Source organism: Tympanuchus pallidicinctus, unplaced genomic scaffold (assembly GCF_026119805.1).
Source record: "Tympanuchus pallidicinctus isolate F22 unplaced genomic scaffold, pur_lepc_1.0 scaffold24, whole genome shotgun sequence".
Taxonomy (NCBI): domain Eukaryota; kingdom Metazoa; phylum Chordata; class Aves; order Galliformes; family Phasianidae; genus Tympanuchus; species Tympanuchus pallidicinctus.
The window spans coordinates 440162-467940 of record NW_026294741.1 but is presented as its reverse complement, the minus strand read 5'-3'; the positions used below and the strand labels follow the sequence as shown (position 1 = coordinate 467940).

Here is a 27779-nt window from a genome sequence, read left to right as displayed (position 1 = left end):
CGGGGAGGAGGAGAGCTCTCCTCTGCCCCTGCTGTGGGTCCCGGGACCAGGCTGCAGAACGGCTGCAGGAGAGGCTCATCCTGCTGCTGGCTCCAGGAGCATCGGGCACATCACTGGTGTTGGTTTGCGGCGCATCCTGAGTCTGGCTTTATTAATGATGCTAATGATAGATGATGGCATTTAGCTCACTGATTTGCTGGTGAATTTCAAAGGAACTGCTCCTACTGTAAAGACTTATTTCCTCTGCTGATTTGATCTGATTTAATTTATTGCTGAAATCTTGAAACTTGTTTCTTCAGAAAGCCTTGATTCATAGCAAAAAATACCTCAAGTTATCAGGCATAGGATTTCCATTTAATTATGCTGCCATAGGCATGGCGACTCCGTGCTGCGTTCCACCAGCTGATGGGTGCAGCCGCGCTGGAGCTGCCCAGGGGCTCAGCCCTCGCACCCAGTGCTGCACCCCGATCTTATCTTCTCTCTGCTGCTGCTCCTCTGCCTGCCCTGCAGCACTTCCTCTCCCTGTGCTGCTGTTTCCATGCCCTCCGGAGGGCTTTGATGCGCTGTGTTCCATTGGCACTGCGAGGCATGGCGGGGCTGGACACCTCCTGTATGTGCTGCCCAGGGGCCTCCTGACAGCTTCCCAGCTGCGTCTGTGGGTGGCTGTTGAAGAGGGAGCAGTTACAAAAATAACACCGTGAGAACCTGTGGACATACAGAAATATAAGATACGTATCTGTAGGTACATAGATGGTCATCTACAGATCTTCTCACATAAAAGAGACTGCAGCCCCTGGGCTACCAGCGATGGCTTTGTGCTGAGGACAGAGCAGAGTGCTCCCATCTGTCCTTCAGCTTTTTGGGTCTGGAGGTGTCACTGCAGCACCTGGGGTGAAGGGTTCTGCTCTCTTTGCTTGGCCTCTCTCTGCAAGTTTTCTTTGCGAGCCATGACTGTAATGTAGGTAGTTTTCCTGTGAGGCATGACCCCATCGTGGCCAGGCATCTTGTGGCTGGCACTGGAGCAGCAGGCACATATTTGGCCCCAGAGCAGATGGCTGCCAAGTTGGGCTCCTGCCAGGTCAGTGCTGCACGCCTCCACCTGCACCGGGCAGCTGATGGCGAAGGGCAGAGGATGCTGCAGGCATTGTATGGCCCTGTCACTGCACTCTAGTACAGCTCAAACACAAATAGCCACACTGAAATTCACTTTCTGTCCTTTGTGCTTTAAGTTTGCTCCAAGGTGGTAGTACAAATTCGTTTATTATCGCTGTGCTAACACGGGTAGAGTTTGCATTCTGCCTGCTGTTGCGATACGCAGTGACATGAGAGGGCTCGTAGGTTCACCTGGCAGGAAGGCACCCAGCAGGGCTCTGTTGTGCCCAGTCCGTGCTGGCAGCCCCCCCTCCCCTACCCCGCCGAGGCAGCACGCAGCCCCCCTCAGCTGATGTTTTCCTGTGGTTCTGACAGTTTCGTTCTAAGCTCTCCAGCAGACACAGCTGCTCCAGGTGGGTTTTAAAGTCAGATTAACTGCGTGAATATGGCAGCAGTGGCACAGTGCTGCTAATCCTGTGCGTGTGCAGTGATGAGCTGCTCTGCACAATGCTATGGGCACTGTGGAGCACAGTGCAGGGCAGAGCTGCTGCCGATCCCACGCCCCCGTCACGCAGTAATGGCTGCATGGTTTGCAGGAACAGGGGTCTGTTTGCAAGCAGCAGAAAACAGCTGATTGCACTGAGCAATACAAGCACTGAGAGACTCATCCTGTTCTTTTCTGTGGAGCAGAAACATAGGCAGCAGTTCCAGCAGAGCTGAAGGTCCAGGTTCCCAGAGAGGAACAATTTGCACCACTGGAGTTAACTGAGTGGTGTTTCTGCCTCTTGCTGAAGCTCAAATTGCTCCTGAACTCTCTTCCACAGGACACAAAGGGGTCCATGTGTGCCTCTGGGGGTGCTGCCGGTGTGGCTGTGCACTGCCCCCATACCCACTGACAGGTGCCATGCCCTAGCATTGCTCTGTGCCCATCTGCTGCTCCCCAGCAGCACAGCTTATCTGAGGTTCTGTTGATCTGCAAACACTGCTGCCACTCTCATGGGGGACCTGTTCCATTTCTATTTCTAATATATCTACTGATATCTACCTGTACTTTGGCTTCCCTGTGAGACGAGAGGTCACCTGTCTGTAATGAATTTTTGCTTTTTCACTGCAGCTTTGATTGCTTTCCCTGTTTGTTTCCTGGGCAGGCGGATAATTGTACTGCTGAGACGGAACACAGTGGGCCCTGCTTCGCTGAGGGCAGGCAGAAGGTCAAGGCGTGCTCTGGGCTCTTGGTGCAGCTGCTCTGCATGCATTGTCCCCATGCTGGCAGTAACAGGTGCCATGGCAGCACAGGGTCACACCAGACCCTGCTTTGTGTGCAGGGCTGCCGGCGCTGGGCTGTCTGTGTTGTGAGGAGCATGCTTGCTGCTGCCTGAGCGCAATGGAGCGCCTGAGCCCACTGCCTTTGTCTGTGGCCGAGGTGCTGGGGCTGCTGGAGGCACACAGCCCTCATCCTGCACCGTGCTGGGGAGAACTAGGCCCAGTGCCTTCGGTCCCCCATTTCCTGCAGCCACGGGCAGCAGGATGCTCGCCCCATGGGCAGGCAGTGGAGAGCAGGGAGCACTGCCCCTCCCGCCTCGCTTTGTTTGCTAGCTGCTAAACAAATGGCCTTCTATCAAGAAAACAATTGAATTGAGTTTTCTGCCCTTATTAAATCTCTCCACATGGAGAAGGTAGCAAGCTGGATGTGGGCACAGCAGCCTCCACTCTGCAACCAAGGAGCAGTGCAGACTCTGCATGCAGCACTCTGTGCACCTGCTGCCTGCAGACTGGCTGTGCTGCACACAGACCCCTCCCCAGCTGCCCTTGGGCTTTGTTAGGGGTGTGTGCTGAGGCTGAGACCCTCACCCGCATCACAGTTGTGTCTCAGCTCCACCAGGGGCCAGAGCACATTGCTCCTCTGCTGATGGGAAGCAGCGGCCTGAGCCGGGCTCCCTGTGTGAAGGGGCCCCGCTGCCCCCTGGGCTGCTCCACAGATCCCAGAGCTGTGCTTTTACAGACCTGGGATCTGCATGAAGCACGCGGCCAGTCTGAGGCTGCTACAGCAAGCCCTGATCTTCTGTGACCTTGGCCCTCATGTAAGGACGTGCATTTGTTGTTTGAAGAGGATGTTGATCCTGAACAGCAGACCGGCAGGGACTGTGCCCAGAGCAGAAGCGTGTTGGAAGTTCCTTGTCTCGTTGGTGGGTTCTCTGTAACCATCTGTAACATGAAAAGTGATTAAGCTTTTTCAAAGTCACCTTTTGCTGCTCTTAATGATGCAGCAGTGCTGGAGTCGATGCTCTGGAGGCTGTCAGCTCCTAGGGCTGAGAGATGCTTCATCTGAAGGGAAAAACCTCATCTGCCTCGTGATTCCTCGATATTTCCTCTGTGTCTTTCTGACATACAGCTCTAATCAGATTACTTGGGGCTGGATGTAACATAATCTAAAGCTCAGTTTCTCGTGATGCTTAAATGTGGATGTGCTCCTATCCTCATCCTGCAGCACATTTTTAAATGCTGTAATCACCTTCTTCATTTGCAAGCTTCCAAATCCTTTTCATCCTATGACAGCATCACAGGGATGTGGCTGCTCCTGCAGAAAACAGGTCTCTGTGCTCCACACTGCCACTGCCCTCCTTCCTGTCTCCTCTGGTGCGGGCAGAGCTGCAGCACCCATTCCATCCTCTGGGACCATGGCTGTGTGCCATGGTAGGGTGCAGAGCTGGGCTGTGCCCTGGGCAGCAGCGAGCAGCTCGATCTCACTGACGTGCTAACACAAAAGCTAGAGCCAACCCGTGAATTTTCAGTATTATCCACATCGCTTATGTGGGGGAGATTCTACAATGTCGGGGATGAAGGTTTGGTCTTGTCACAGTGTGGCATTTTCAGATCTGCCTTTCTTAGCAGAATGTCTGGGAGAAAATGCCAAGCTCTGCACTAACAATCCAGCAGCCCAGGTGATTTATTAATCATAGTGTGTAATTGTTCCAACCTGAAGCAAGTTCTCCCAAGCCCCCCAGGACTCAATTTTGTAGTTCACTGCAAAAACTGTTTTCTCCGAAGCAGAACCGCCAGGGCAATTCTAGAGAGAGTTATTTCTTCATAAAGCAGTGGCAGCTGCTCAGCTCGGAGGTTATTTAGGCACTGCAGAGGTAATGCTGCAGCTCTCGGGAGGGACAAAGATTCAGAGGAGCCTCTGAGGTGGTGGGGGTCCCCTCCAGCTGATGGCCCCGTGAAGGTGAAACACGATGCACCACGTGGGGAACAACAGCCCGGAGCCAAAGTGGAGCCTGGAGGTTCCACCTGCCCTCTTGCTGCCCGCATCCTCTCCTACAGCACACGCTGCCCCTGGCCGTGCTCACAAGGACACCTGAAGATGCTGACAAGGACACCTGAAGATGCTCACTGCGGCGCTTGGCGGCTCAGCCCTGAGCAGGAGCAGTTCTGACTGTGCCCCTGTGCAGTGCTGCTCTGCCCTGCAGTGTCCCTGGGGAGCTGAGCACAGCCCTTCCTGCCTGCTCCAACCCTCCTCATCGTCACTCTGCCCTCCTGCTATGAATTATAGATCTGGTGCAAACGAAGTCCAGAAGAAATTGATTACAGCAAAGACTTGTTTGCAGTGTTTGAGTGGAGAGGAGAATAGGGCTAAGTGTGTCTGCGTAAAGTGATTCTCTGTTTCCAAATATGAGAGAATTGAACATCTTTAAAAATCAATACCGGGCCACTTCAGCATAAAACAAGGGAAGATTAATACTTAACTTGTCTGGAAGCGGGGAGGAGAGACAGTGGAAGATGTCTCCAGAGACAAAGAGAGACTCAATGAGATCTGAAGCCTCTTGTTTAATGTGAGGGGTAAAAGGTTTAAAATTAAAACCCCTCCCCCTCCATTAAATGAAAGCTAATGAGGTGCTGCAGAGCTGATACCATTTGGCATGGAAATGGGCTCTATTTCCTTTTTTTTTTTTTTTTTTTCCTGTGCTTCAGAAATTTGTCAGACTGATGATTTCTTCTTGGAAGCAGACGGGTATTTCCACAGGAACAAACTGATTTGCTGGTGCAACCAAAACGTCATTAAAAGATTTTGCAGTATGTGTTAGTGAAAGTGAGGGCATCGTCCAGGGTTAATGTATTTTTTGCTCCTGTCCACTTGCATCCTCTTGCCTGCTGTGGGCAGTTTGGTATCATCAGATGTTGTCCCGGGAGGCACAGACATGTCCTGGGTGCTTGATGAGCTGGTTGGGTTCTTTGTTCTGGGGAGGTAAGGAGTTTTGTGCTCGTGTGTTGCAGTGACTTTGGGTGCTGCACAGGGGCTGCTCTGCGCCAGCATGCCCAGGGGCCCACTAAAGAGCTGATAAAATATTAATCTTAGGTTTAAGTTTAGATCTCAAATGTTTCAGGAGCCATGTGTGTGCTGTGCCGGTGAATGCGGGGGGGGCAGCCATGGCTGTGCTGCAGTCAGGTTGTCCTCAGGCTGAATCAGCGTGGCACATGGACAGAAACAACATTCCATGCACTTCTATCTGACTTAGAGCAGAATGCATAAAGAAATCGCAATGAAGATGATGGGGCTCTTTTGAATTCAAAGAACTGGACTGGTTAGGGCTTGTGCTGGGGCAACGAGGCACTGCGCAGGTTACTCAGAAGGAGGTGCTGCCCCATCCCTGCAGAAAGCAGAGGTGGAGGGGCTCTGAGCACTGATGGAGCTGCGTCTGTCTCTGTTGTGAAGCAGTGGGACCCGATGGCCTTTAAGGACCCCTTCAACTCAGAGAGCAGTCAGCGCCGCCCCTCCGCGTTCCTGGGGGCATTTGGGGGCACAGAGGAAGGTGGGGGGGAGTGGAGGGACCCGGCCGTTCTATTGCCGTGGCAACATCGATATCCAGGGAAGGGTGCTGTGCTCGTGGAGTAAATCACCGAGTTTACTTAATGAAAAAAGTATCTGTTGCCAGGGACAAGCTGCGTGCTAGCTCAAGTCCTGGGGCTGGCGGTGCTTTGGCCTGGCTGCTGCAGCGGGTGGGGATGTGGGGACGTTGGGACGTTGGGACCTCGGCCCCGGCACTGGCACGGCCGCAGCCCGGCGTGGAGCAGCCTCGGACTGTCCCTTACAGGAGGGGTTTCGCAATGTCTGCCAGAAGCAGAAGGAAACGGTTGCAAGACGGGAAAAAATCCTTCCCGCTGTTCGAACAGAATCTCATCCCCTCGGGCGCCGAGAAGCCCCGCAGTTCGGGGGACCCGCGGGCCGTTCTCGTTAAAACCTGGCGTGAGAATAGCAGAGCCGTGCGGTGCCGCGGGGGCTCGGCGCAGCCCGGCTCTCCGTGCAAGCGGCGTCTTCGGAGCCCCGCTAACCCCGGCAACGCGCAGCGACAGCCGCGAGGAGCGCATCCCCGGCAGCTCCCGCTCGCCCCGCCGCGCCGCTTCGGGCGCTCGTCTGCGCTCTTTGCGCCGCCGCCGCGGGCGCGAGAGGGGAAGAGAGGAAAAAAGCGGAGCGGCATGCGGCAGCCGCCCTGCCCCGCCCGCAGCCGTACCCGGAGCCCGGCGCGGCCCGGCCGTGCGCGCAGGGGCGGCGCGGCGGGCGGGAGCGCGCGGGGAGGCGCGAGGAACGCGGGCGCGCCGCCGCCGCCGCAGGTGCCGCGCTGGGGCCGGGCGGGCGCGGGGCCGCAGAGCGGCGATGTCCCGGGCGGATGCCGGCAGGATGCACTCCCGGCGGGCCGGCATCCGCGCGGCCGTGGTGCTCATCGGGCTGCTGCACAAGTCCAGGAAGCAGAACAAGGAGAAAAGGTAGAGCGCAAGTTCGTTCCTTTTCTTCTCTCTTTATCGAAGGGTTAAAAAGAAATCTGTCCTTGCCGCTGGGTGGCCCGAGTGCGAGCTCCGGGCCGGGGGTCTCCGGGCGCGCGGGAGCGGCGTGCGCCGTGTTCCCGGTGCCGGCCGGGCCGTCGCTGCGGCGATGCTGGGTCGTACCGGCGGGTGGGGGTTACCTCGGAGCAGGGCAGCGGGATCGGGGGCTGCAGCCGCTCTCAGCGCTCCCCGAGCAGTGCCGGCTGCGTGCGCTGCTGTGCAAGGCGAACCCGAGCGCGATCCTTTGGCGTGAGAACATTCAGGACCGCTTTCGGTGCCCGCGGAACTGCTTTAACTCAGCGAGCAGCTTTGTCTCCTCGCTGAGGAACAGCTGACAAATGGTTTCATCTTTCATTGACTAAGTCACGGATTGTACTTTATGTTCAACTCCGCGTATTGAGGAAATAGCCTCTTTGCAATACTGTGTGAGCTGGCGTCTGCTCTGCACGGCTCCCGCATCCCCCCGCTTATTAGTGCGAATTGCTGTTTGCTTCAAAGCCTCTCCACGCTCTGATTTATTTGTGTGGTCTCGGTCAGGGAGTTCTCTCCTCCAGGACTGCGCTGCTCTGGCAACTTTGTTGTTAAAAATAGTCGGAAATATGCATCCCAGTCCCAGTGGTGTGCATACCTCCCATTCGGGGTGGGAGCTGCATGGGCACTGCTGCAGATCGATGGTTTCCTTTTTGTGTTGTTGTTGAAATGGTGATTTTTAAACAAAAACATATGAATGAAGACCTGATTATTTGGAGTCTTTCTTGTAACTACACAACCCAGCACACTGGGAGTTCCTTCTGCCCTCACCCCGAAGTTTTGGGTCGTGCGGCCCCGTGTTCTGCTGCTGGAGGTGCTTTGCATGGGCAGCGGGTGTGCTGGGCAGCAGGATTTTAGGGTTGCTTTCTGTGTAGCTCATACTGCTGCTGCTGCTCTCTGGGATATTTTCTCCTTTGCTGGGGCTTTAGGTAGAGCATCGAGGCTCCCAAAGTGATTCCTTCCCATTGGGTGCCAGATTTCTATGAATGAGCTCAGAATGACACCTGAAGCCTGAGAAAAAAATCTGGCTCCAAACTCTCATGGAATCTGCCCCGTAACACAGGAGCCTGAATTTTTGGATTTTGTTCCCCATCAAGTTGAGCAGAAACCCTCCCAGCGATGCTGTGGCTGCAGGGTTTATTTAGAACATTGAGAGTCATAGAGACACCTCAAGGGGAGAACCAGACCCCGAGGAATTTTTTCTCCTGTCTGCTGTGGTCTGAGCAGCCTTCATGGGAGCAATAGCGAGAATTCAAGCAGCGCTTTAATGTGGCTGCTTCATCTTATGCAAACTGCCAGGGCCATCAAAGTGACATAATCTGCAGGAAAAGGAAGGGACTGTTAGCGGTGTAGTCAAAAGGGACTCTGTTCCTCCACCTGCTCCTATTTTCTTTTTTTCCTCCTACATTCAGGCTTTGTTCTGCATTTGCAATTGAATTTTGCTTTCCATGAGCCATATACAAGTCTGGCAGGATTGGTGGCAGCTGCAGAGTCCCTGGTGGCCCACGTCCCTGTCTTATTAGCAACCAGCAAAGTACAGCACAACAAATGGACTTCGGCAGGCTCCCGTTGCAGGAGCAAGGCGATGCTCACCTGGGCACTCTGTAGGTCTGTGCCTGTCCTGTGCTCGGGCTGAGGCAGAGAAGCAGCACCCTGCACCAACACAAGGTGCACACCTTGCTGAAGTCATTGGAGTGAAGTCTTCGCACTGCTGAAGTTGATTTAAACATTCCCATTTGTTTCAGTGGGGTCAGGGATTATGCTCACTAAGGCAGCCCGTGGCTTTTTGGTCCCTCCCCACCATTGGAAGCGCTCCCATTCCCCTGCCCCTCTGCCCGGGGGCCAGATGGAGGCAGCATCCCTCTGCTTGGTGTTGTTCTGCATGTGGTCAGAGGCTCTGGTTTCTGGGAGCTGTTCTGTTTAATTTGCAAATTATTGCATCAGTTCAGAAGCGGCTGCCCAAGGTTCCTTGGCTCATGTTTTTTCAGGAATCGGATCAGACAATCCTTCTGGTATTAAATGGTCCATGAGTCCCTTTGCTGATTTATCCAAATGCTGCTGGAAATCGTTGCTTCCTCTCCACTCCTAGAAGTGAGACCAGAGAACAAAATCTGCGAGTGATAAAAATCTCTTTCCAGCATTATTTGCAGAGCCAGCTGTACTCTCCTACCAAGACAAGGTGGAAGTCCTTGGTGGGCTGGAAGGGCTCCATCTCCCATCCAGCTGCAGACAGCAGCACAGGAGGGACAGGCGGGCGCTGAGTGTGCCATGCCCTCCTGAAACAGCACCGCAGCAACGCCTGCACGAGTGCAGGATGTCCTGAACTGCTCCAACTACAGTTACTCGTGGTGCAGGGGAGTAATTAAAGCTAAAGCTGTTTGCAGTTAAATGTCACCTTGCTCTGAGCAGGGCTTAGGTTCCTTGCTTGTGCGTGCTGTGCAGTTGCGGTGCTCTATGCAAGCAGATGCAGGCTGGTAGTCTGAAAACACAAAATTTACTGCAAACAATTTACACCAGAAAACAGTGCTCTCTTTCTTTGCTGATTTTCAGGCTTCAGTGCACAAAAGCGATAGGTAACCAAGGCAAATTGGGTTATTGGGGAAAATGTTGCACCACTGGGGCTCTGCCCACACCTGCCCTGAGCTGTGGTGCACGTGCAGCACTGAGGCCAGAGCCGGGCAGCCCCGCAGTGCGTGCCCATGGCCGTGCTGTGGTGCACAGGGCTGCATGGGGCCAGTGCTGCCCGTGGGCCCCGTCTGGGTGAACCCAGGAGCGGCTGTGGGGCCGTGGCAGTGCGGGCGGGGAGTCGGCCTCTGGGCAAACTTCACATGTTGGGCACTGAATGTTAAATAAATGAGAGAGGGAGCAGCTGGCAAGGTGAGGCCCATCAAGGGCAAAAAAAACGACGGCTCCAAAAATAGAGGCTGTTAATTTACAGAACATCTTTACTGTCCTTCTCAAGGATAAAGCATCCCGACAGCTGAACTTGTTGCAGATGGGTGTGCTGTGAGGGATTAACACCTCCGCGGGCCAGGTTTCATCAGCAGAATTAAGCGAAGGCATAAATGTAACCTGTGATGCTCCAGGCACTTAATTGACACAGCATAACAAAAAGCAGCGCTTACTGCTCGCTGCAAAACGGCGTCACATAATATGTTGACATCTCCCCTTCCCACGCGCAATTTGTATCAATGCTCTGTCAGGTTAGAGCCTGCCTGGTAAATCAGACGAACAAACAAAAAGGCAGAATGTGTGCAGAAGTCTTTTGTTAGATGTTAGTGAGAATACAGGAAGAAAGGTGCAGCTGAGAGCTCTGTACGAGGTGCTTGTGTCCTTTCTTGTGTCTGCACGGCCATGCCATGCCTTGCAGGGGCTGCATTTTGTTCCCAGCCCAGCCCGTGCCCAGAGAAGCCCTGCGATGTTGCTGGAGGATCAGTGGGTGGAGAGCATCTCAGTGCCCAGCTGCCTGGTGGAGCTCGGATGGCACAGCCGGAGGTGGTGGACCAATGTGGTTGCTGGTGGGTGGAAGTGGCCTCTTTCCTTCCCACAGAGATCCCCAAAATTGATTTTTAAAGGCAAACAAACCTATCCATGATGTGATTATGTTGGAATTCTGGCGTTGTCCCAGGCTGGCACAGAGCAAGCCCCCAAACTGGGGCCATGTACGTGGTGCCATGATGGTGCTATGGGCTGTCATTAGCAGGGCAGCTGGTGTGGGACCTTTTGTCCGTGCTCCCGATTTCCTGATTGCCAGGGAGCTCCTCACAGTGCAGCAGTGCTGCCTTGCTGCTGGGTGCGTTCAGCAGTGCAGCACAGTGAGGGCATCCTCCTCACCCAGCAGCACGTTTTGAGCAGCATTTCAGCACACCAGCATGGTCTGCCAGGTTCAGGACCTGAATTTGTTCATGCTTTTGGGATGTGACCAGAAGTGCTCTGAATATCAGAGAATGACTCCACCCATCCTGGCTGCTTTGTGGGTTCCCGGTGCCCGCGCTCAGAACGGGGCCGTGCCGCAGTGCTGCCGGTGCGCTGGTTCCGCTCGCCTTTGGAAAACCCTGCGGCTGGCCTGGTAACTGCATTAAGGTATTTCCTTAATTAGATTTACTAAGTATGTAGGATTCTAATTCTTGGGTTGTTTTTTTTTTTGCCTTCTTTCTTTATTTGCCTAATGAGGAAAATGAAGAAATAACATTACCTAAGTGATGTCTGGGCGGCTTTCCGGGAAGCCTCTGCCCTGCCCGGTTTGCCCTGGCCCTGCAAGGCTCAGTGAGGGGCAGCCCGGCCTCCATCCACCTCTTCTCTCCCCCCCCCCGTGCTGATTGTCCCACTGCAGCTGTGGGTGGGCTCGGGGCAGAGCTGGTGGCTGCGGGCTGTGCTGTGCTGTGAGGAGCTTGGGCGGCACAGGGCTGTGCTGGATGCATGCCCAGGTCCCTATGCTGGTGGCACTGTGGGCTGTGCTGTGAGCTTCAGGTGAGCTCCCGGGGCTGCCATGCCCTGTGCAGATGGGGACACACCGACCTTCCCCCGAGCCATTCATCATCCCATGAGGGCAGACTGCTGGGAGTCAGGCTGGTGGCCCTTGATCCCGGCGCTGGCAGAGGACTGAATCACTGCGCTCGGTGCTGCAGGTCACCATAGTGTGGTGCTGGTGCTAGGGCTGATTGCTGGTGAATCTTCTGTGTGCTCACCTCGAACTGAGATCGTGGCTCCAGCAGTTTGGCCCCAAAGAAGCAATCAACATGTGATAACAGAACACGTTGTTAAGTTGTGCGACTGATTTTATAATACTTAGAATGTGATGCTATGGCAACCTGTTACAAATCCCAGATCAAATTGAATTATTTGTATGCATCCCCATAACTTTCATCTTTGGAGGCCTGTGCCTTTGAGGCTGCTCTGCAGATTGGTGCAATCAGACAGAAAGAGGGTTGAAAGGAAGAGAGCAAAGATGGGTGCTTGTGTCCAGGTCTGTCTGCCTGCAGAGCTCCAGGAAGTCATAGAGCAAAGAGTGCAAATTGCCATTTGGGCACCTTCTCAGCAGCAGAGCTATGGTGATTCTGTGGGGAGGAGGAAGGGATGAACTCAATGGTCAATGCGAGTGGTCAGCACGTGGCTTCTGCTGCTGCCCATCTGCAGTCTTATAGCATTTCCATTCATTTCTTGGGTGTTGGCCCTGGATCAAGGCTACAGATGGGGGCCTGAGCCCTTCATTGCTCTGTGACCCACCGCTGGCTCCGTGGTCAATTTGAGTCCATAACTTCCCCCTTCCATAGTTATTAACTATCAGGGAACGATTGATCTGTGTCCTGTTGGCACTTTCCCTCTGATCTCAGCACTGAGCAGCAGCCCCTTGGCTCTGCTCTCTGTGCCTGGCTGAGGGCTGAGGACCAGGCAGGGCAGGAGCCCCGCACTGCTCGGTCCTACGTGCTCAGCTGGGTGCGTGAGTGCATACATGTGTGTGTCTCAACAGATGGAGTCAAAGTCCATCAGGACCAGGAGACGTCTGTTAGCAGAAGCAATTGTAAATACGAGCAGGAAGGCGGGAGGAGCAGCGGGCAGCCCTGTCAGGCCCTGGCTCAGTGTGTATTGCAGGGACACCCCTGCACAGCCACCCTTTGCCTTGCACGGTAGCAGTGGGGTTCTGCTTTTGCCACAGCGGTCTCACAGAAAACCAGATCTGCAAGGGCGCTGTGGCAGCTCCTTGTGAAGCACCATGGGCACATTCTGCATTGGTGCAGCCGTTTCTCCTGCAGTGCAGTGCTGCCCGGTCCGCAGTGCCCAGCTGGCTGTTCTGCAGTGCAGGGTGCCCAGCATTGCCCGGCTGGCACAGGGACGCACTGAGGGATGCGCTGCAGGGACGTGCCGTGGGGTTCACCCCTACAGCTCTGGGCTGGGAGCAAAGTGAGGCTAATGCAGGGCGGGCTCTGGGCAGCTTGTAGAAAGAAGCTCTGCTGGTGTCCCGATGTTGGCTGCAGGTACCTACCACTGTTTGGGGGAGCCCTGGTGTGCACTGCTGCTCATCTCCCCATGCACTGCCTCACGCTGTGCTGTGCCATCCCAGGCGGGCTGCCATGGGAGCAAACCTCGTTACTGCGTGATAAACAGTTGGACATTTTGGCCTCGTTTCTGCAAGACTAACCTGGCAGGAACGAGAGGAAACAAAATTAAATCTCAGATTTTCTGACTCCCGGAGTAGCATCTGGCAGTACTGCTGCATGTGACGATTTGATTGTCTGCCTGAGAAGGGATTTTTTTTTAAAAGGCACAGTGTGCTTTTATCAAATCATCAGTGGAGGGCTTTGAGTGCAGTTTCTCAAGGCTGAGGAGGGTGTGGGGTTGCATTTTTTGGCAGGCTCTTGGTACAGTTCTTTCTCCCCTGCTTTCCGGTGTCACATCCCCATGAGACCTCCGTGCCAGTGCCACTCTGCTGTGGGGATCCATGTGGTTGGCCCTTGCCGAAGCCCAGTGTGGTGGGGCCTGGGGGGGGTTCACGCAGCACCACCATGGGGAGTTCTGTGGGGCCGCGGTGCTGAGACACGAGAACGGTTCAACCAAAAGAGGCCTGTCACCCGTGTTCCTTCTCTCCTGCCTCCCAGACTGGGCTGCAGGGGTTGCTGACGGCTCCTGTTCTGTTTTGCAGGAAGCAGGAGCTGCTGAGCAGCACAGATGTGACCCTCCCGGAGCGGCCACTGTCCCCTCCGCTCACTGCCCCCCCCACCATGAAGGTGAGTGCTGCACTGCAGGGCTGAGCACCCTGCGTCGGGGCCGTGGGCGCGCGGTCCAGGCTGGGTGCTGCTTTTGGAAACGGAGCCGGCGAGGAGCGGCACTTCCAACGCAGCGCCTGTAGCAGCCGGGGCCGTTCTGAGCGGAGCAGAGTAGGTGGATTCTGGAGAGCAGCCGGCAGTTTGTTCAGACACCATCAGCTACAGCGTGGTGCGCGTGCCAGCGGGCCCCATTCTGCTGCCGCCGCGTTACGCAATGCCAAGCGGCAGTGCCAGGTGGGTGCAGAGCCCAGTGCTGCTGTCCTGATCGGCCCCAGCTCCACGTGCTGCCCCGGGGACCCACCTGCGTGCCTGCTGGCACCTGCTCTTTGGCTCCAGCATAAGCCTTCGAGGCGTGCAGCTCCTCTGCTCTCATGGAGTAACCCGAGCAATTAGTGCGAGTGGAGCTTCCAGACAAAGGAAATGGCAGCTCTTCCCCCTGGGTAGCTGCAAAGCATTCGATATGTTGCCACCCGGGAAATTACTCATTAAACTGGCGAAGATGAGATCGAAGAGAAGCTTACGAGACAGCTGAGAACTTGGTTAAATGGTTGTTAAGAGTGGGGGGAGGGGTGGGGAAGAATGGAGCTGGAGAAGTTTGTTAGTGAGGTTTCTCAAGTTTTGGTTCATTTTACTTATGTTGGTGGCCTGGGTGCACAAAGCAGGCGTGAGCTGGCAGAGCACACTGGTGGATGGCAGGGGTTGTGAGGGGCTGGGGCTGAGGAGGACGGGATAGGGTGACACGCGGAGCTGGCAGTGGGTCCTGCCCGGCACAGCCCGCTCACTCCTCCCCGCCTTGCAGCAGTCCCCAGCCAAGAGCTCACAGCTGAGCTGCACAGAGTGAGCAGGTTCATTCCTACATGCACTCTGTGCTTTCTGCTTAATTCTGGGCACAGGCTGCAGACAGCTTGCTGGAGGCACTGGCTTCCTGCAGCACAGCCCATTGCTAATAGAGCTGCGTGAGCAAACTCCTTCTAAGAGCATGCAAGCTCTGCCAGCAAAAATGTGTTTTCCTGGTGTAACTCAAATTCCTTGAAGGAGGCAAACTACAATGACAAAAACCTTTTTTTGCTGGTGTAATTCCACAGTGAGGCTTGCTTCCCACCAGCCCTCAGCGGGAGGAATTTGTCTGGCACCTGTAATGGACATCACCGTGCAGAAACAGAGTGGCAGACCGAGCCAAAAGTGAGCAGAGCCGAGCGGCCCCAGGGCAAAGCCATCCTTCTGCTCCTGGGCTCCCCTGCTGCTCTGCTGTGTCTGCCCTGGAAACTCATGGGGAGAGGAAGGGGCAGTGAGTGCAGGCAGGGACACGGCCCCAGGGGCAGACGTGGCCCCACAGCCGCCTCTCCTCAGCCCGCGGCCGCGCCAAGCACTTCCAGCCGGGAGACAGGTGGGCACGGCGTGGCACAGCCAGAGCCGGGACCTGGCGTGGTGCAGGCTTTCTGATTGGCCTTGTGCAGGGAGCAGCCAGGCTGAAAGCAGGCTGGAAGGGCTGCGCTGATACCTGCCCATGGCAAGGACGGGTGACCCCGTCGTTGCGGCTGGGGCGAGGTGCTGAGTGCTGGTTGTGCCGGGCTCTGCTGCGCTGCCCGGATGCATGTGGGAGGTGGGGATGTGCTCGTTGGAACCGAGCCCCTCTCCTTCCCTCGCCTCCCGCCCCGTTCAGCTCCCCGTGCCACCTCTCGCGTCCGTGACGGGGAAAACCTCCGTGAGCCACGTGCGAACTCTCGCCCGCTTCCTGCCCAACCTGTTTGGGGCACTTCCCGCGGAGCCACCCTTTTAAATAACAAAGCAGCAGCACTGCCATGCCTCTGGCTGGAGAAACATTAACGAAGGGAGGTGTCGGTGGGGATGGTGGCCCGCCTGGCGCCGGGCCGCTCCGCGCTGCGCTGCCGGTAGGACCCACGGTGGCCGCAGCGGCTCCGGGGGCGAGGCTGAGAGCTGCGGGCGGTGCGGTTCTGAGATGGATTTCCTGCGGGGGCTGCTGGTGAGTGCCACGCTCGGGGCTGCGGGCAGCGGTTCGCTGTGGGCACTGCCGGGTGTGCGGTGCTCAGCTGCACACTCTTGGTGCGGTTTTCTTTCTGGGTGTCGTTTTCTTTGGAAACCTCCGATATGGGCGCTTTGTGGCTGTGCTGCTACTTCTGCTTCACGTCGGTCCTCATCTGCTCGCTACGTTGTGCCCTCATGTGCTGTGAGCTCAGCAGCACCAGCTCCGCCAATGGGGCTTTGGGGCAGACCTGACGCTGATGGAGAGGAGCAAATGCAGCACCCTGTGCTGGGATGCTGGAGGTGATGTTGTGATCTCTTTGCTGTCAGGAGAATGCTTTTAGCTGTGAGGTAGCGAGGACATGTGAGCTTAGGAAGAAAACAACAATAGTTCTATTTTTGGCTTGGATATTCTGCATTTCTAAGGTCGCAGAATCGTAGGGGTTGGAAGGAATCTCCAGAGATCGAGTCCAACCCACCTGCTAAAGCAAGTTCCCTACACCAGGTCATTACTACAAGCTTTGGGACAGGTCTGTCCTGCCTGTGGAGGGACGGAATGGCTTTCTGTGCCAGTGGTGCCTTTGGTTGCATTTGTAGCGCAGCTGCAGTCACTGCTGCCAGGAGCAGCTGGGCTCAGTGACTCAGCTCAGTAAGAACAAACTGGTGGCTGAACCACTGCAGGTGACGCTGCTCCTGACTGAGCAGCACAAAGGTATAATTGTCCCAACTATATTTACCAAAATATTTGTGGCGTGGTAAAGCTTGGCTTCAAGTCTGCATAAATTCCTAGTGGCTACAGACTGCTCTTTGCTTTATTAAATGTGTGTACACGTGTTCTGCTGGAGCTCACTTGGAAAGGTGGATCGGGTTCTGCTCTGTTGTTTTGCCTGTCTGCCCTGGCTGCTGGCAGAGGGGTGACAGCTATTTTCATTGTCTCAGAGAGCATGCGTCTATTGCAGATGCCTGGAGATAAGCAGGAACCTGAAAGGAACTTAAAGTAAAGCAAAGCCTTTTCAGTTTGGACGCAGAGCTCTTCTGAACCTAGGTGCGTTTCTCCTGCTGCAGGTGCAGTGATAAAGAAGGGGCATAGTCTAAGGGCAGGACTGTGGCAGCGCCTCTGCTGCATCTGTGGTGAGAAAACTCGTGTGAGGCCCCTTTGGTCTTGGAATGATTTTCATTTCTTCATCTCCCCCTCTGATTTTTCTTTCTTTTCTGTCTTTTGAGGAATTCAGTTGGTTCTAGGGCTCCCCAGCACATACTCTGGTGCTGTGCTCTTTGGCGCGGTGCTGTGAGCCCCTGCCCTGTGTCCTGCGTTCCCCTTTTGCAACCACTGCTGGGAACCAGAGGTGCCGTCCTGCAATGAACACGGATTAAGATCTGTGGGTGGGGGAGAGTAAGGGAGAGGAGAAAGAAGTCCTTCATCAAATCCCTGTCAAAGTTACATATTGGTTTACTGGGAGTGTCCCAGTATTGACATCTTGAGGATGCTGGATAATTTATTTGCTTGTATGTGGGAGCAGGAGGGGCCGTGCAGGGTGACCCAGTGGTGCCCTGCCGAAGGACAGCATGCAGGTGTTGTGCATTCAGGAGCCACCGCTCACCACAGCTCATGGATCAGCACGCCTGGCCAGGCCCGGCCCCAGAGCAGAGATTTTGCTGCTGGTTTCTGTATGGAGCCCCGGGCAGCAGCGTGGGCTTTCTGCCCACCTGATCTCCAGCACCGTGCAGCACTGAGCACAGTGATGTGCTGCATCCACAGCGTGCAGTGCAGCTGCTTCCCTGCCCAGGCCTGCAGGATGGCTGAGCTGCTCTGCTCAGCATTGCAGCCCATCTCGGCAGCTCCTGGCACCCGGTTGGACAGCACGGTTCTCTTTTCTTTTTTCAGTCTGCAGAATTCTTCGAGATGTTGGAGAAGATGCAGGTGAGCTGCAGTGTGGTGCAGGGCGGCGTTGGCGTGAGGTGTCCTGCAGGCGTCTGTGTGGTGGCAGCTTCTTCATTGTTCAATCTGTTCACTTTGTTCCAAACAGGCACCAAAACTTGAAGATCAGAAAGCTGGAAGCCAAAAACATAAGGTTTGTTGGATTTTATTTCTTGTGTGGATCTTTCCAAGAGTTCCCTGTTATCTCCAGAAATCGGGGCTTTAATGTGTGTAGTCAAAGGCAGTTGCTTAAAGGACTAAAAGGGATTTAGGAGTTATCTAAAAGCAAGGCACTGATTGAATTGCAGAGATAAGAGAGTGGTGCATGTAAATCCCTAATCCAGCTTTGTGTCCAAACCGGTGCATCTCGCTGTTGAGTGATGTGTGCTGGCTGGGTCTGTGGTGCTGTGCAGGAGGTGGCGTGGGTGCAGGATGGGCAGCGCCATGGGCAGAGCAGGGCAGAGCTGGGGCTGCACCCAGCAACATCACTTAGTGTGTTAAATTGGATTTCGGGTTCAGGGACAGATGGAACCCGGGGAGCAAGCAGTAGTGTGCAGTTCTGTGATTCCCTTTGCAGGAGGACTACATCCCATACCCCAGCATCGATGAGGTAGGTGCTCTGAAACATGCTTCTGTGCCCCCAGGGCAGTGCTTTTCCAGAAGTGTGTGGCAGTCTTGCTTCCAGCAGGAGCTGTGAGGCACGTTGCTCCTGCCCAGCTCTGCGGTGCCATACCTGCTCCTCACAGAGGAGTAGGGCACTGCAGAGGGGCAGGACCTACCCTGCGGTGTGGGGCAGCCCATCATCCTGTGCTTCCCCAGATCCTGGAGAAGGGCAGCCCCTACCCGCTGGTCATCCTGCCCCAGTTTGGGGGGTACTGGATTGAGGACCCAGAGAACCTCGGCACGCCCACCTCATCCGACAGCAGTGTCTGCGAGGAGGAGGAGGAGAACTTCAGCCCCAGCCCCTATGGGTACAAGCTGGAGTGCAAAGGAGAGGCCAGAGCATACAGGAAGCACTTCCTGGGGAAGGTGGGTGTGGAAGGGGCAAGGGGTTGGCTGAAATTTCTCCCAGCCAGGAGAAAAAATCAGATCCCACAGTTGTGACTGGAAAGGGCGAGTGCTGCAGCCTTGCTCTGGGCAGGGGCAGCAGGGCTGCTGGCTCACAGTGCTGGATGCTGTGCCCGGAGCCTGCGAGGCTGGAGGGGGGGAGTGTTGTCCTGCTGTGTGCTGAGCCCCACCACCCACCTGCTGCTTCTCTCTGCAGGACCACTTAAACTTTTACTGCACGGCCAGCAGCCTGGGAAACCTGATCCTGTCCATTAAGTGTGAGGAGATGGATGGCACTGAATATTTACGGATTATACTCAGGTACAGAGGAAAAATGTGCATTGTTTAGCAAAATGTCTTCGCCTTGAAATACTCTCCATTTGTTTATCTGTGAATACAGCAGGCAGGACGCAGCACACTGAGGGGCTCAGGGGGCTCGGGGTGGGGCAGAAGCCAGAGGCACTGTCCCTATACTGCTCTGTACTGTGGTGAACACAGAGCTTTGATCTGTTGCTGAAATCACATCTGGAACTCCTCATGATCCACTGCCATATCTGCTGCCATTTTTCCTCTAATCTGACAAGGGTGCCTGAGCCGTTGCCTCAATTCTCTTCCAAACAACGAATACTTTAAGAGGTGCAGAGATGAGAATAACGATGGAGCACTTCTTAACTGACCAAGCCCAACAGAACACCATGTTGCAGCACCTCCTGCAGTGTGCATGACACAGAGCTGTGCTGCTGGCGGGCAGGGAGGCTGCAGTGCCTCGGGCTGCACGGGATCCTCCCCAGCTTCTTTTCATTCCTTTTTCCTTGTTAGGTCCAAAGTGAAGACGTTGCATGAAAGAATTCCTCTGGCAGGATTTAGCAAGCTGCCCAGCATCCCACAGATTGCGAAGGTAACCTGCATGGGGCTGCTCTGGGTGGGTTGCTGGATGAGCTCAGGGATGGGGAGGGGGAAGCTGCACCCAGGGACTGCCCCACTGCACCTCTGGTTAGCACCAGCTGGGCATGGGCATCGCAGCAGGACGGGATGCCAGGGGAGCTCCTGCAGCTCCGGGCTGGGTGCGTCTCTCTGATAAGATGTGTGCAGCCATGCTGCCAGACTCCCCAGTCTGGGATGCCCACTGATGCTCACACCACTTTTCCTTTGTCCCAGGCCTTCTGTGATGATGCCTCTGGACTGAAGTTTAATCCGGTTCTGTATCCCAAGGTGAGGAACTTACCTTGCATTCAGTAGAGATCAAGTTGGGATAATTCTGCCTTTTTCCCCATGATCCAGTAGCTTGGTTGTGGAGCATGGGAACTTGTGCAGAGCTAGGAGGATTCAGTACCTTTGAGAAAGATCTTCTCAGTGCTCTGTACAGATGCAGGGCACAGATACTGTTTTCCTTAGGGAATTATAGAATCGGGGTGGTGAGGCCCTGGCACAGGCTGCCCAGAGCTGTGGATGCACCATCCCTGGAGATGCCCAAGGCCAGGCCAGAAGGGGCCCTGTGCAGCCTGCTCTGGTGAGGGTCACCCAGCCTTCTGAGGGATTGGAACGAGGTGATCTATAAGGTCCCTTCCAACCCAACCATTCTGTGATACTATGGTGGTTCCATGAGATGCCCCTCGCCGGAGGGAAGGACACACAGGCTATGAGGTATGAACCAGCCCCAGTCTGGGTGTGGTGCCTGCAGTTTAGCTGGAAGCCCAGTAGGGCTGAGCCTGTCCTCGCTGTGATGGGGCTGGAACAACTCACTTGTTCCCCGCTCCAGGGTCACTGGAGCACTGCAAACTCTTGAGCTGCTGTAGAAACCCATTATGGGAAACTTTTACAGCACACTTCTCATCTTCAGCCGTTTGTTGTGTGTCAAACACGTAGCAGGCTCAGCAGTGCATTGCCAGGACTTTCAGTGCCCTTTGATGTAGCCCAACTGAGGCAGTTTCATTCACCCATTCTCATTACCATCTTACCACCATCCATCACTGGGAGCTCAAGAGCAGCCGCTGCCACCCAGGACAGTGACCCCAGGTCCCACTCCTCAGCTGCCACGGGCTCCCAACTGTGCCTTGTTTCACTGCAGGCCTCCCAGATGATAGTGGCTTATGATGAGCATGAGGTCAACAACACTTTCAAGTTTGGTGTCATCTACCAGAAGTTCAGGCAGGTGAGTGAGCGCTGTGAGCATGGGGCATTGCTGTGCCTGGCTTTGCACTGCGGTTGGCCCTGCAGGTAAATGAGTGCCACGTGCAGCACGCGCTGCAGCTGGTGTTCTTACCAACAGCAAGTCTCTGGTGACTTGGATAAGGCCCTGGCTCATTAAAATACAATGTGACTGAAGAATAATCAATATTAAAATCAGCTGTAGGGAGAAATGGATGTGGAAGTGCACTGTAGCAGCCACAGTGCCTTAATTAGATGTGTGTTCAGACAGTGCAAAGTGGTGCATTGGTGGGAGCTGTGAGCCATGCAGACACGCCTGTGAGTGCTTCCATTAGCCTGGGGATGCTGGCTGCAGAGCATGGGCACAGCTGGGTTGATAATTTGCCACAGATGATTCTGACAGGCACCCTCATTATCTTTACGCATTGCGTTTTGTTTTGGATTGAATAACTCATAGAAGACCATTATCAAGGTCTCATTGTTTTGAAATACACACATGAAGGATTCAGGTAGGCTGCCCGTTCCTCTCCCAAGATGCGTCTATGTCTTTGCAGACTCAGGAGGAAGAGCTGTTTGGCAACAATGAGGAGAGTGCTGCCTTCAGGAACTTCCTAAATTTGCTGGGAGACACCATAACACTGCAGGACTTTAAAGGGTATGTAGAAAAGACTGATTTTACAAGTAAATTTAGCTAAAGACCATATAGTCTGTAAAGTATCTATCGTGTGAGAGCAGAAGTCAGCTCATTCATGAGCAGCACAGAGCAGCACAAATATAGCTCTGGCTCGTGGGTCACAGCTGGGGGAGTTTACAGAGGAGATGGAACTGCCGGCAGCACTTCGTCCCTGCAGCCCCGAGGCTGTGAGGCAGACTGCTGCAACTCGGCTGTAGAGGAAGGGCTGTGGGAGTGTGGCGGTGCCGTGGGGCTCTGCTCCATGCCTGGAGCTGTGACCATGCTGCATGCCTTGGGCCTCAGGCTGCACTGCACTACATGGCGCACAGTTTGTTCTTTCCCGTTTGCTAGCAGGTAGATAAAGACAAATGAGATGGTTTGTTCTGTCGCCTCATCCCCTGACAGCCACCAGCGGGCTCTGGTGAGCTGTCAGTAAGTATTTCTGCCTTTCTCCCTGACTCTCCCCTCATTTCCAGTTTCCGAGGAGGCCTGGATGTCAGCCACGGGCAGACGGGGGTTGAGTCTGTGTACACCGTGTTCCGGGACAGGGAGATCATGTTCCACGTGTCCACCAAGCTGCCTTTCACGGAAGGGGACACCCAGCAGGTGAGGGATGAGCCTGGAGCGCCCACGGGGCAGAGCCACCTGCCCACACCAACCATGCTTTCCCTTTCCGCCCAGCTGCAGAGGAAGAGACACATTGGCAACGACATTGTGGCAATTATCTTTCAAGAAGAGAACACGCCATTCGTCCCAGACATGATTGCCTCCAATTTCTTACACGCCTACATTGTGGTGCAGGTGGAGAACCCCGATGCAGACACTGCATCCTACAAGGTAGGGGATCTCAGCTCATGTCACGGTTTGCTCTGTCTGTGCATAGCCACGTGCATGACAGGCTGCATCTCCAAACCACACATTTGCTCATGTGTGCTCAGGGTGCTCAGGCATCTATATAACTGGAGAATGTATATACTGAGCATATGTGTGTACATGAACACATACATTTGTGTGTATACATACATATGTGTGCATATAAAGCGTGCCCATGTAGCAGTATGCTCATTTACAAGAGATTTTTGATGCCACAGATGTTGCAATGAACCCAGAACAACTCATGCTGCCTAAACACAGAGCCCAAGTGCAGGTAGCATCACCCCTCCATCAGAGTTTCTCACTCTGAAAGCACGCCGCTTAGGGCCATGAGGGAAAAAGGTTTGTGAGAAGTAGATGTGTGCAGTTATCCCATGGGCTGAGGTGGGCTGCAGCCCGGGGCTGAGCTGGGGGCATCGCCCCATGGGGCTCTGTGCTGCGCACTGCCCCCAGCCCACCGCTGCCTGCCCACACAGGTCTCCGTCACGGCCCGGGAAGACGTCCCCTCCTTTGGCCCACCACTGCCGAGCCCGCCAGTGTTTCAGAAGGTGAGACAGGACTGAAAGTGCATGCCAACTTGGGAATTGTGTGTGGGTGTGAGTCTGGGATGCCTCAGGGCACATCTGGAGGCAGAGCTGGGTGTGGGGTCTGTAGGGTCGTGTCTCAGTGCTACCAGCAGCAGGACAATGCAGATGCCCAACCCTCCACTCTCACTCCTAGAGCCCCGAGTTCCGGGAGTTCCTGCTCACCAAGCTCATCAATGCTGAGAACGCCTGCTGCAAGTCAGACAAGTTTGCGAAGCTGGAGGTACGGCTCGCTGCCTTTCTGCCCCCTACTGCCCCATGTCACCCCCACACTGCCCTAGGACTGCTCCTCCTTGCTCTGAGCTGGGTCAGCTCTGAGACAAGCTCAGGAACCAGCAGAGTCAGCTTCCTCATGTCCTCACACCCGAGGCTGTCCTGCTGAGCCTGGTGTCATTCCCCAGGACCGGACACGTGCTGCCCTGCTGGACAACCTTCACGATGAGCTCCATGGGCACACACAGACCATGCTGGGAATGGGGCCTGAGGAGGACAAGCTGGAGAACGGAGGACACGGGGGCTTCCTGGAGTCTTTCAAGGTAAACCTCAGTCCCTCCCCAGCAGGAAAGTTAATGTGTACTGAGGGCTGGAAGGTGTCTTTGTGGAAGGTGCAGAAGGGGTTCTGGGCATGAGTGGCCCTGAAGGCAGAGGAAGGTCCCCATATTGCTGGCCTCATGCTGTGGGGATGAGTGTAGGCTCAGCTGCATCCTGTTGGGGCACAAGATGCAGAAACTGAGGCACGATGCAGCTGTCCTACGTCGTACCACGATCTGAGGCGCTGATTGTTCTTCTGCGCTGTGGCGCACGGAGAGCAGACGCAGCTTTTGGGCTTGCAGGGTGCGCTGGGCCGCGTGGTGCGCCCGGCAGGTGGAGCTGGCATCGTCCTGCCCCGCCGCCTCGGGGCCGCGCTGCTGGGCTGTGTGCTGGCATACCTCCTGCGCTGTGCGCTCTGAGCACCATGGGGCTGGAGCAGGGTGGGATGTTCTTCTGCTGGTTGCATCACACCGACAAGCTCTCGGCCCCTTCCTCCTGTTGGCTCTGTGGGCACTCAGCTGGCAGGGCGTAGTAGGGGACGTGCGGTGCGTGGAGCGCTGTGCCGGGGTGCTGGCAGTGCCAGGAGGAGATCCTCCTGCCCGCACACTGCCAGAGCTGGCAGCGGAGCGACCTGCTGCTCCCGCCCACAGACACCGTCAGTTTGTACAAGTTGCTGATCCCAATAAATCCAGTCTGATGGATGCTTGCTTGCAGCTCGTTACTCAAGGGGCAGGAGGGGACACTGTGGTCCCTGTGTGGTTTGGTGCTGCAGGGTGCGGTGTGGGTTGGTATTGAGGGGTTTTACACGGGGCTGAAGCTGACAGCAGAGCGGTGCCTATCCATCGTGGATGCGGTGCTGGAAGCCTTCAAAAACACGGCCTTTGGAGGCTTGTTTCCTCTGACACCTCTGTGTCCTGAGCTGTGCTTAAATGGTCTGGAGGAGGACATAGCCGTGGCCTGCTGGGTAGCACAGCAGAAATTCAGGAGGCAATAGCTGCAAAGGGAAACTTTCCTGTAATTGGCACACCAGTATCACAGTCCAGTTTGGGCTCTGGTTGCTATGGTTATCACAGTAATTAAAATAAGTGTACAGATTTTTTTAACTTGCGCATTTCCCTGCTGCTCTTCATGGTGTGTGCCAGACTTCCAAAAGATCTCGTGGTCTTATTTGTGAGTGCCTGGGACAACAACTGAGGGAAGGCTTTAAAAATAGCTCGAGTCCTGTTCAAGCATCCAAAATGGGTGTTCAGATTCGCAAAAGGTCTCTGCCTCCCGCATGCACAGCTCTGGTTCCAACAGTTTGAGTCAAAACACGTTAAAGTCATCGTCAGCCCCCACATGTTCAGTTCCTGCTCAGAGATGGCACCTTTGCTTCTTTCTCTGCACCCCTGGACCGCCCTGCAGGGGCTGCACAGCCCTCTGCGCTCCCTCCCTGTATCCCACTGTCATCGGGATGGCCCCATGCTGCCAGAGCGGAGGGCACCGCAGCCCCTTCATTGTGCAGAGCCGGGGCGGTGCTCGAGCTCCCAGGGTCTGCTCCTTCCTAGGAAGCAGGGTGCACTGGAAGTGGCACAAACGTCTCAGGGCAGCTGGCAGCAGGCTATGGGTTGCTGCGTGCTGCATGGGAACTGTCAGCCGTGCAGGGGCAGGAGGGGCAGAGGGGGCTCCTCGCAGAGCCTTCCTGAAAACTCGGGGAGCGGTGCTGGGTGTGTGGTTGGATGCTGCCCTACCGCCGGGCTGCGCTGTCGCTCCTCGGGGCTTCTACAGGGAGGGGCCTGGGGCTCTGGGGCTTTGGGTGGCAGTGGTGCCGGGGTGTTGGTAACTGCTGTCTCCTGTCCCTCGTGGCCACAGAGAGCCATCCGCGTGCGCAGCCACTCCATGGAGACAATGGTGGGCAGCCAGAGGAAGCAGCATGGCGGCGGCATCCCGGGCAGCCTGAGCGGGGGCATCGCGCACAACAGCAGCGAGGTGACCAAGACCACCTTCTCGGTTAGTGCAGCCCCGTGGCCCTCTGTCCCACTGTCTGTGTGTGTGTCCACTCCCTCCCATGCCGGCAGGGTGCTGTAGGAGTTTCTCAGATGGTGCTGTGCGCTCCTTGAGCTCGGGCTGTGTGGTTCTTTCAGCCCCCGGTCTCGGCAGCCGCGGCCAAGAACCAGTCGAGGAGTCCCATCAAGCGCCGCTCGGGGCTGTTCCCACGCCTGCACACAGGGTTGGAGAGCCAGGCAGACAGCAGGGCGCGATGGTAAGCGTGACATTCCCGGTGCTGAGGAGCCCTGCAGTGTGGCTGTGGTGCCAGAACCTCCCTGTTCTGCATTAGGGCTGTTTCTGCCACGTTCAAGGCTGGGGTGTCTCGGATCCCTTCCCTCTGACTTAAAGATATAGTATTCAAAGAGCATCTGTTACTCGAGTTTTGGCACATGGTGCTAGAAGTATAATTTGACCATTCGTTTTAAGTCTCCTCACACAGCCTTTTTGTGCCCTCAGTGACAGTATTTCTGGAGCACAGAAGACACCAGATGTTGGACATTCATCGCAGGAGATGAAATCTGAGACCTCATCCAACCCCAGCTCCCCTGAAATATGCCCCAACAAAGACAGGTGAGCAGCACAGAACCAAACTGCCGCAGTCCCTACAACCAACACCCAGAGAACCAGGGGCCGTCAAAAATAACATCTCCAGATTCTACTATGAATAAGTTGGATAAGTACTGTGAATAAGTTGAGGAAGTAAAATAGAGGTTCTGGTGATTCACGTGCACTACTCTACTCTTTTATCATCTGAAAATAGCCATCTTTAGAAAAGAGCAGCAGCAAGGAGCTCTCTTTCCTTGGTATCAGCACCTCAAGTCCTTCTTGTTTTATTAGCAATTTTCAGAATGAACAAAACAGCGTTTTTAATGCTTAAAGTGTTTATTTTGCATTTTCCTGCCAAAAGACGTTGGCAGGAGTTTCCAAACCCTGCAGGTTGGGGCAGGCGCATGGAGTGAGCTCCCTGTGCATGTTCCCACAGCTACCAGATCCTGTGTTCCTCCTTTGGAGGGGAATGCTGCCAGCCATGCCCCGACTCCATCCCATGGTGGCTACTCTGTGCCCAGCAGAGCTCATCCTACAGTGCTCAGCTCGGTGCTCGGTGCAGTGACCACATGCTTCACTTAAGTGTCTCGTCACCCCCTAGGCCCTTTGTCAAGCTGAAGGAGAACGGCCGGTCCAACATCTCGCGCTCCTCCTCGAGCACCAGCAGCTTCAGCAGCACGGCGGGGGAGAGTGAGACACTGGAGGAGTACGACAGCGTGGTAGGAACCCAGTTCTGTGCTGCAGCTCTGGGGGGGGTCTGCTTCAAGTCTGGGGGCTCCTTGGGGGGGATGCCACAGCCTCGTGCCCCTGTATGATCCCGGTGGGTGCCGGTGTCATCCCAGCAGGGCGGAGGGAAGTGCGCGTGTCCACTTGGGTTGGCTCCTATGGGATTTATTGAACAACCCTGAAGGATGAAAGTTGCTGTTCCGTGCTGAGCCATGCTGTGCCACGTTTTGCTGTTCTGTGCCATGCTGTGCTGCAGAGTGCAGCTCTGCTGGGCACGCTCAGAGTGCCGGGTAGCAGCTCGCTACAGGGAGTGGAGTTGTGTCCCACTCTATCCGTGCAGGGCAGCCAGCCATCCACAGCATCGCCCTTCAAGCAGGACGTGTTCATCTACAGCGCATCGCCTGTCAGTGATAGCCCGAGCGTGGGGGCCGCGGCCACCCCGGTCATCATGAGCCGGAGCCCCACAGGTGGGTTCTGGGGCAGCCTGGTGTGGGAGCAGCTATGGGAGAGGCAGTGAGGATGCAGGATGTGGGGCCCCGACTGTGAGCAACTCGCCCGGCTCACCCATACTGCAGCACGGAGCTCTAAACCAGCACAGGGGGGCTTCTAGGACTCTTCTGATGGACATTTGCAGTAGCCTTGGAAACTCGCTGTCTCCAAGGAATAAGTTGTGACTCAGGAGTTCTTTAGTAACCAAGCAGCTCTCCTTGAGCCTGGCTCTATTACCCCTCCTGCTAACCAACTCTGCACTAATTCCATCCATTGGAGCCAATTAGCAAAGCGAGGTACGAGTCAACGCGAGCCAGACGGGCAGAGCGGGCGCCCGCCCCTCACCGCGCAGCGCAGCGCTGCATTTTCCCCGTGCGCTGTGGTCCTGCTGGAAGGAGCCAGGATTCAAATGAAAGCACACATTAGGAACTCAGGAGCTCTTTGCAGAACAGCCGGAGAGCTACAAATCCACCAGTAACAGCTTGGTAATTGGGAGCAGCTTGATAATTGGGAGAAGCTCCGGAAAAGAG

At 55.4% G+C, this 27779-nt stretch overlaps 1 protein-coding gene across 13 annotated transcripts in view; it reads left to right on the top strand.

The window, feature by feature from the left end:
* The window catches only part of RAP1GAP2 (RAP1 GTPase activating protein 2), a 48761-nt gene that overhangs the window by 19910 nt on the left and 1072 nt on the right, over positions 1-27779 (top strand). For 6 of the 13 annotated variants that reach the window (XM_052688513.1, XM_052688512.1, XM_052688520.1 and 3 more), the window contains 20 exons: positions 13580-13664; positions 17572-17607; positions 17714-17758; positions 18182-18214; positions 18424-18633; positions 18869-18972; positions 19471-19549; positions 19810-19863; positions 20720-20803; positions 21354-21454; positions 21949-22078; positions 22154-22309; positions 22822-22893; positions 23066-23152; positions 23331-23465; positions 25312-25449; positions 25584-25702; positions 25915-26058; positions 26636-26753; positions 27101-27227. In XM_052688513.1, coding sequence (XP_052544473.1) covers positions 13580-13664; positions 17572-17607; positions 17714-17758; positions 18182-18214; positions 18424-18633; positions 18869-18972; positions 19471-19549; positions 19810-19863; positions 20720-20803; positions 21354-21454; positions 21949-22078; positions 22154-22309; positions 22822-22893; positions 23066-23152; positions 23331-23465; positions 25312-25449; positions 25584-25702; positions 25915-26058; positions 26636-26753; positions 27101-27227 — 2057 coding nt within the window. Of the gene's footprint in view, positions 1-6736; positions 6853-13579; positions 13665-15537; positions 15688-16645; positions 16732-17571; positions 17608-17713; positions 17759-18181; positions 18215-18423; positions 18634-18868; positions 18973-19470; positions 19550-19809; positions 19864-20719; positions 20804-21353; positions 21455-21948; positions 22079-22153; positions 22310-22821; positions 22894-23065; positions 23153-23330; positions 23466-25311; positions 25450-25583; positions 25703-25914; positions 26059-26635; positions 26754-27100; positions 27228-27779 lie in introns of those variants that run through there. The other 7 variants (XM_052688515.1, XM_052688514.1, XM_052688517.1 and 4 more) reach the window with 5 other exon arrangements.